Source organism: Lycium ferocissimum, chromosome 2 (genome assembly GCF_029784015.1).
Source record: "Lycium ferocissimum isolate CSIRO_LF1 chromosome 2, AGI_CSIRO_Lferr_CH_V1, whole genome shotgun sequence".
Classification (NCBI taxonomy): Eukaryota; Viridiplantae; Streptophyta; class Magnoliopsida; order Solanales; family Solanaceae; genus Lycium; species Lycium ferocissimum.
Window position 1 is genome coordinate 53,672,423 of NC_081343.1, and position 8,840 is coordinate 53,681,262.

The window sequence follows — 8,840 nt, forward strand, 5'->3', positions numbered from 1 at the left end:
CGGCATTAAAGTTATTTCCTTTACCGTGGTATAAATCTTTACTTGTGACAAGGATTCCTTGTTGAATGAAATTTTATTCTCTCTCTATTCATTGTCGTAGCAGTAATCGTTCTAATATTGGGTCAAGAGTCATTCTCTATTTTGTTGTAGTGATGAAATAACTATGTCTGGTCACCGGATTATTTTGTTGTTTGTTCTTTGTTTTCGATGGCGGCGGTTTCAGTTATAATTTTAACCTACTAATGTGGTTTTTTCTGTAATTAAGAATGTTATTGATAGTTTTGGAGTTCCATGGTTGTTGATTTTTCCGGATTTTTGGAGTTCCATGGTTGTTGATGGAAGAAGAAAGGTAGCCATTGTTGTTGATGGAGCGTTGATGATAATGGAGGTAAATGACAATGAATTTGAGTTTTCTTTTTCGTTGCGGTACCGGGTGGGGGTGGAGGGCGGAAGAAGGTGGGTTTGGTTGTTTGGTTGGGGGTGGGGGTTGGCATGGTGGTGGCGCGCGGTGGTGGTGTGGTGGAAGCGGCAGTGGTGGTGGTGTGGTGGAGGCGGCAGTGGTGGTGGCATGGTGGTCGGTGGGGTTAATTTTTAATAAAATAATAAAATAGGGAAAGATGAAGAAGAAAGAGAAAAACTAAATAAATAAAAATAATTAAAAAAATATTTAATGACGTGGACCAATCAGGGCGAGTGGTGAACAAAACCTAGATCTGGTGTCCAGTCGGGGGTGGGGGTATTTAATTAACTTGAAAGTTGTTAAGGGGGGTAAATAAATACAACTTAAGTTTAATTGCTAAACTAAGTTTTCGTGCCAAGTTCAGGGGTCAAATGATGTCTTTTCTAAAAAATTTATGTATTTGTGTATGTTCTATGATATAGTTGCCAATTGTTGTGGTTAGTAGTGTATTTATGTAAGTTTTTCTATATTTTTGTGTATTTTGTTCAAATTAATTCCATCAGTTCATCTAGTTTCAAGTACATGAGTGATTTAAAAATACATTGTAAGTTTTCTATATATTTGTGTATTTTGTTCAAATTAATCCATCAAATACATGTGTGATGCAAATTGTTCTCACACAAATACATGATTTAATATAAAAATACACGGGGTTTGATTGGTAACTTCAAATACATTGTTATGCTATCAAATACATGTAAAAATCAAAACGAAATCAATATTGAAAACTTCAAATACATTACCGCTAAAAATACATGGATGATGCAAATTGTTACTCACACAAATACATGAGATTTAATATAAAATAGATGGGGTTTGATTGGAAACTTCAAATACATTGGTTATGCTATCAAATATATGGGTAAATCAAGAACGAAATCAATATTGAAAACTTCAAATATATTGGCTATTGAATGTTTTCAAATTTTAAATTTTTGATTTTTTATGTTTGAATGTTGAAGATTTGATGGAGGAATAGAAAATGGTTATGGAAAGGTAATCTAAAATCTGATTTTGTGGAAAGGTATGGTAAAAAATACCAATTAATAGCTAATTAATTGATCCCACCGTTATTGTCTTAAATCAAGGGATATGTTTTATTTTTTACTGTGTTACTATGTATTTATAAGCATCAAATATATCAGATAAAAAATCTTAATTTGGGAAAACATAGCTACGAACGGTAATTTTTAAAAGGTAGCTATAAATGATAGGAAACTACCAAAAGGTAGTCATTTTGTTAATTTTACCTTAATTTTTACCATTCGCTTATAAAAGTGGCCGAAAATATCCCCAAGTTTTGGATTCGAACCCTCATTCAGTAAAAAAAAAAAAAAAAAAAAAACTCGCAAGATAAGGCTTTGTAAAAGTGCCTTATGCGCAAGCTTAAGCGCATAACTTAAAGTCCTCGCATGCCAGGGTGGATCCATGCTTTAGGGTGGGGGTGGCATGGCACCCCCTAGATTAATAAATTTTTTATATACTTATGCTATAATTTGCTTAAATATTTGATCTTGCCATCCCGTTCGTAAATTAGACAAAGGTGTCACGGCTGGTGGACACAAGTTTGAATCTATCTTGAACATTTTCCGACTCCCGTTTTTCTTTGTGCTTTTTTACTTCCTTTGTACAAGTAATTCCCATTTCGGCTCTCCAATTTTCTATTTATCTTTTTATTATTTATATTGTCTTTCCTCTTTTCTAATATTTTATCTGTGATCTCTAGCGATAACACACAAATAGAAACTTCAAAAACCCTTAAATCAAGCATTTCTCTTAATCTCAAATCTGTGAGTATTTAAATCGAAAAATTGGGTCTCAATGAAAATTTTGGATTGAGATTAAAATTCAATTTTTTTTTATATAATTTCTTTTGTTGATTAGTCCCTCCGTCCATGTTTACTTGTCTATATTTGACTTGGGACACTCTTAATAAGCAATAAATAAAACGAGAAATGAATTGGAGTACTTAATAATAAAGGTAAAATAGGTATAAAATGGTAAATTATGTCTTGGGTTTTCAAACTATATAACTTACAAGTTAAAGTGGACATATATTTTTTTGTATAATGGACAAATAAAAATGGACGGAGGGAGTGCATGATAAAAATTTATGCTATTCTACAATTATTAAATTCAATTTAAATCACTTTATTACTTAAATTGTGATGGAAATTTCGTAAGCACTGCTTAAAAAAATGAAATTTATGATTTATTTTTGAGAACTTGTAACTTATCTAATTCTACATTTACTTATGGGGTGTATTTACCTATTGAAGAGTTTTTTTATATTATTTTTCTTATTTCGATTAGTGTAACTCCCTTATTGAAGATGTTATTTTACTTGTGCAAATTCATTTTTTAATATACATAAGAGATGCAATCCCTTGGTGAAAATGTTGATTTTACTTCTGTTGTTAATGGGTGTGATTCCTTGTTTAAGATGCTAATTATGTTCGTTTCTTGATTTTTGAGATGTAATTTTCATATTTGCAAATAAAAAAAAGCCAATTACGTTGATCCGAATAAAATAAAAAGAGATGGACGTACTCAAATACACGTTCCTAACAAGATGTACATTTAAGAAAATTATGGCACCCGCCACCTTCAAATCCTAGATCCGCCTCTGTGCATAAGGCAAACTTTTTGCAAAGTCTTGCGTTGCGAATTTTTAATATTTTTTAGGACTAAGCCGGGACTCGAAACCAGAATCTCGGAGTATTTTAGGGGAAGGACAAAAATTAAAAATCACCCCCAACGAAGGACAATCGGGCAAATTACCCCGTATAATTCACAAATAGTCAGTTTTTAGTTTTTAAAATTGAAAAATAATTACTTTTGTTCTTCGTAGACCCAAACATTAAAAAGTATATCCAATTAGCAGTAAAAAAGAAGAAACCACAACCACAAGTCCACAAGTCATCATCTACCACCTGCATAATGATCTAATCATGATATATGTAATATATTTCTTACACAATTTCCAAATCACCAAGCACATCTTATTCCCCCCAACCAAATAACTTTTTATTGCTTGAGGATAGAATCAATGGTGGGACGCAAGGACTTGAACAAATTATAATAAGTAGCTTGAGTTGGATGCACTGCGTCCCAAAAAATAAACTCCGAAGCATTACCGCAAACAATTGAATTTGGATTGCACAAAAGTGCAAGCTCGAAAAGCCCAGTTCCACAACAGCCAGTGTAGACATCATCAAAACCTATAAAAAGAATTGGTAGGTACATTTTTAATTAATCAGAACAAGCAAAAAAATGGACCTAACAAAATGGACTTAACAAAAGAAAAGTTTTTGTCACTCACCATACTTGTTGGGATTTTGTACCATGTCATATAAAGGATTGTATATATCACCATACACTAATTGCACGCCATGAATATTCATATTCTTTAACATATTTTGGAGAAGAAAATTATACTCTTTTCCCACGGCGGAGTATGAGTCAATACATTGACGGGGTTGCAATGGGTTGCTGGCCGTGTTCGTGGTGATGACCACCGGTAAGCACCCGATTGGCGGTAACCCTACAATTCCGACGAGTCGAGCTCCCTCAGCGATTAAATCCTAAATCAATTAACATTGAAAATATTTTTAATCAAATCAGAAGTAGCATGTTAAACACTTTGTAAATTCATACCATTCAAATGGAAACTCATACCTAGGGTGGAAAAATAAACACATGAAAACATGACGTGTCCAATCTGCTCAAATTTGGGCGGTAATCCCTCATTTATTAATATAATTCATTTTGACCCGCTCAATTTAATCCATATATAAGTTGGGCTGAGTTGGATTAAATATGTAATCAAAATTGATCCATGAGAAATCTTGTAAAAATATTTAAAAAAGAAACTTTTTTTTGTTTTGTTTTATACGTTGTGTATAATTAACCATAATAAAGAAAAAAGTTTTATTATTAGTTTTATTTGGCAATTGAACAAACAATAAGAAAACAAACAAACAATTACAACATGGTAAAAGTTGGGCGGATTGCGTAATGATGTAGACCATTATTTAGCCCATTTTGACTCAATCTATTTCAAACTAGGCAAGCCTTTATTAACCAGCCGGATTCTACCCAACTCGTCCATTTCACAACCCTACTTATAAAAGCTACCAAGAAATGTAAAAAAAAATTGTTATTTTGCTTTCCTCTTTTCTTTTGAAGCTTTTGAATTTGATTAGCTAACTTATATTACACACCAAGTCTGGTAACATAACGATGTGATACTTCATCACAAATTGATGTAATAAAATCTACAGAAGATAAATAAAAGTGCCACATATAAGGAAAGCGTCCTTCGACCAAAAATGGTACTTATAACTTTTATGGCTTGTCTCCATGTCTAGGATCATCCTTGGTGGTCCTCTTTGGGAAAAAGAAACACGCAGGCGACTATAATGGTCTAAGTTGAAACGTGCATTTTAAATCATTCATTTTTTGGGTCATATATTTGTTGTTACCATTAAGATGCACACCTAACTTCTCTTTTGTTGCTTTTACTCCCGGCAGTTACACAACAAACATATCCCTACCATCCTTCGTTAATTACCACCATTAAAACATTTGAGTTTAGGTCCTTCGAGGAAGTAGTATAAAATATATTTACACAGTCAATCATTTACTTCACATAAAAGACAGTTACATATAGCATAAATATCGCAAAAAATATTTACACTTAGCTTCTTGATTATTACCATCAAAAGTGTTGAAACCTAGACTATTAGTGATTTTCATAAATCCTATTCATCAACGCTTTCTATTCAACTCCAAGTTTCAACACTTTCTATTCAACTCCAAGCGATCAGCATTTTAGTTATTTCCATTTTGATACCTAGACTAGTAGTGATTTTCATAATGTATGTGTAATGCTTTTCAAATTAGACTGAAATCACAATATGTTGACGTGTAAGAATACATTATCAATATAGTCCAATCTCTATAATAGTTACCATTTTTATCAGGTTATGATAAATTAATGCTTTTATACATATTGATTTACAGTTAACTTTTAAATTATTAGTTGAAAGAGACTTTACCTGAAGAAACTGTTGCATTTGTTGCAGCATGAACTGCTGGTAGCCAGAGACAGTGTAGAACTGTTTTCGAAATTGGGTATTAAAATAACTAATAACAAGGTCATTTGTGCCAGCACTTATCAAGAATGCTGCTTTGCTTATTAGCAATTTTGTTCTTTCCTCTCCAATCTCATTTTCAAGCCTCATTTTGTATTCTTTAAAATATTCTAGCTGCTCTTCCAGTGGAATTACACCCTGACAAATATCAAATCACCAAATTAATTGTCAATAAATTTCTGTACAAATAGAAGGCTTTTTTTTTTTTTTTTTTTGTCTTTCGGAGTAATTTTTTTTCGCGGACCATTTTTCTCATTGATAGAATTTAATGTAGGTAATTACAAATTTCTCCAAAAATCTATGCGCCGGTCCATATATATTTATATATGATGTTTTTAGATTTTATACTAAGTCCAAAATGAATGATTTTTTAGATATTATCAAGAAGGTATTCCATCCGGATAAAAAAAAAAAAGAGTCCACTTAGCCATTTGCACACCCCTTAAGAAACAACTCACTTCAAGAAAAAAATATGTAAATTGACTAAACTACCCCTAATTAAATAGGCATTGGGATTTGATCACATAACGCTTAATAGGGCCTAACTGGAAAGATAAGGTTAATTGTTTCTTGATTTAATAAACGGACACTTTTTTTGACCCAAGAAAAAAAGGCTAAGTGGACACTTTTTTGATCCGGAGAGAGTATTAATTGAGTTTTTTAAAATAAGTGAATGTTTACATAACCATATTAACTAAGGGTAATTTAGTATAATTAGCTCTTACTTTCTAGAAGTGAGTGAATTTCTTAACGGATGTGTCCAAACTAAAAACATCATGTAATATGAAGCTCAGGGTGTATGTATATACAATCTTATCAATGTCACACCGCTTCTTCGAAAATGAACAGCTTAACTGCTTAAGTTTACAATAAAAATTGTAACGGCTGGAAAAGTTAATGTTAAAAGCAAGGTCTTGCATAAATCTGATCTTTTTCATTTAATTTTTTTGATGCATTTAATAGACCTTACAATAAAGCTATACTTAATTTACTATCTTCCCGTTCATTTTTAATTATCCTGTATTGATCACTTGACACCCCCTTAAGGAGCTAGTAATAGAATGACAATTTTACTATATTAAGTCATCTAATGATTGCAATTAATAAAACATACTATAAAAGTTGTGCAATCACTAACAATTTCTTGAAGTTTGCAACTCAATAATTAATAATAAGTGTAAAATAGGTACAAAATGGTAAATTATCTCTTGATTTTTCAAACTGAATAAATAAAAATAGACATCGATTTTTAGTATACCGGACAAGTAAAAATGGACGGAGGGAGTATAGTAGAGCAATTTGCTTAAAAAGAAAAGTCAGCTAGCATGCCGCAAGCCCAAGCCTCATCAAATCCCATGCATGTGTGGTGTATGTTGCACTTAATATGTCTTAGTATATTATGCAGAATGTTGATTACGTGCAGATTACACCCTATTATAAATTTAAAGCTGATCATGGGAGTACTAACCTTGAATAAGTTTTAACTTTTATAGATCAACTTTTGTAACTATCAGATGTCATCGAAAGTACTCACTCCTCTTCAAAATAAGTGTCCACTTAGTATTTTAATTTATTTTAGTTCAAAAAAAGTGTTCACTTACATAATAAAAAAGAAATTAATTATTTTCTTCTAAATTTATCTCTATTTAGATAAGTGAGTTTTTATATAATCAAGAAACTATATTGATTAGGTAATTTTTTTTTTTTTAGAAATTAGTATTTTCTTAAGGAATGTACAAATGGATAAGTGTACACTTATTTTGAACTGAAGGAATTAAAATATAATGATAGTGTAGAACTCTCGATACGATTAATCTATGCAATTTAGTTGAAACAAACTTGATTAACACAATGAACAAATGATTGAAGTGAGAGAGAAAGAGACACTTATTTGAGCTGTGAGAGGGTCGAGACCAGAGCCACCAGAGGCGAAACTAACGCCAGTCATCAGCTCCTCCAAGCTAAGTGCTGGATCCAAATATGGTGGCACGAATTCTTTCACTCCTATATAAGATGCTGTTCCAAAAAACACAACATCAACACAGTTATGAAAGACAAAAGCAAAGAAATAAATGTACATGCTTGTTTATCTTTTCCTTTTATTTTGTCAGAAAAAAACACACTTATACACAACGTGAAAACCAACCGTTTTGCATGAATTTGACTAACAATTTAAGAGGTACTTTTTTACCAAATTGATATGAGAAAAGTTGCAACTTATAGTATTTTTCATGTAGTTTTTACATATATAAATTTTAGTCTTAAATATTGAGTTAATCTAATCTAATTTAGCTTTAAAGTTTAGTCAAATTGACTCTTGAAAAGCGAAAAATGTCACAAAAATTGGGACGGAGGGAGTAATAATTGATGGCTTGTGTTAGACTACAAGTTTCAATAGTTTTTATTTATTTCTTAAATTTCATGTCCAATTAATAGTACCACGTAAATTGGGACAGGAGGAGCAGTTAGAAAGTACCCGTGAAATCAGTGACGAGGCGGCCATTGGTGAACCGTCCAGTGGGGATGTGGTTCACAAAGTCCCTTCCATAAGGATGAAAATTGCACTTAGTAACAGTGCTTATGAAGTTGTTGTTGCCAGAGTCAACTGTGGAGTCTCCAAACACAAAGAAAGCTGAAATGGTGTTATTGAAAGGCCTAATTAGCAGGTTCTTTTTTGTTAATGATCGAGTTTGAGCGCTGATGTTAGTAATGATGATGAAAAGAATAAGGAATGGAGAATATCGAAAAAACATACAAGAACATCTCATTTTGGTCTCCAATCTTAGAAGGACCATTAAGACAAATTAAAGAGATGACACGAATGAACTTTGAGTGGTTTGTGTGTGTTGCATATATATAATAGAAAACAAATATGTGTAGGAGCAGTAATTGCAGCGGACCTTTGTTTGGGACTTTGGGTGCTTATCATTTATGACTAGTTCACTTTATGTTAGAGAAGTCCAAACTCATGTAAAATTTTGCATATAGAATGGACTGTAATGAAGTCTAGGCTTGGCATTAGAGAAAATCTTAAGCTAGTAGACATGCTACAATTCAGAAGATTTGACATAACAAAAACTGATATTTGCGGCACTTTTTGGGTTCATAAAAAGAACGAAAAAGGCTCAAATATGCCATCTAACTATCAGAAATGACTCATTTATGTCACTCGTCAATAGTTTGGCTCATTTATGCCATCGAACTATAGGAAATGACTCATTTAT

General features: G+C 32.1%; 1 protein-coding gene across 1 annotated transcript; it reads right to left on the reverse strand.

Annotated features, from left to right (window-relative positions):
* Positions 1-3,258: 3,258 nt before the first annotated feature.
* On the reverse strand, positions 3,259-8,608 carry LOC132044646 (GDSL esterase/lipase At5g45960-like). The gene is made up of 5 exons (XM_059435151.1): positions 8,093-8,608; positions 7,502-7,632; positions 5,521-5,754; positions 3,783-4,044; positions 3,259-3,681 (listed from the first exon to the last, which is right to left on the reverse strand). Exons 1-5 carry the CDS (start codon positions 8,409-8,411, stop codon positions 3,488-3,490), a joined length of 1,140 nt encoding a protein of 379 aa, XP_059291134.1. The 5' UTR covers positions 8,412-8,608; the 3' UTR covers positions 3,259-3,487.
* Positions 8,609-8,840: the final 232 nt, after the last annotated feature.

Excerpts from the sequence above, each read along its gene's own strand:
- LOC132044646 (XM_059435151.1), bottom strand. The coding sequence starts at position 8,411 with ATGGTCCTTCTAAGATTGGAGACCAAAATGAGATGTTCTTGTATGTTT. Across the intron at positions 5,755-7,501 it reads CTCTCACAGCTCAAATAAGT|GGTGTAATTCCACTGGAAGA; the intron begins GTCTCTTTCTCT and ends GATATTTGTCAG. Across the intron at positions 3,682-3,782 it reads ACAAAATCCCAACAAGTATG|GTTTTGATGATGTCTACACT; the intron begins GTGAGTGACAAA and ends TTCTTTTTATAG.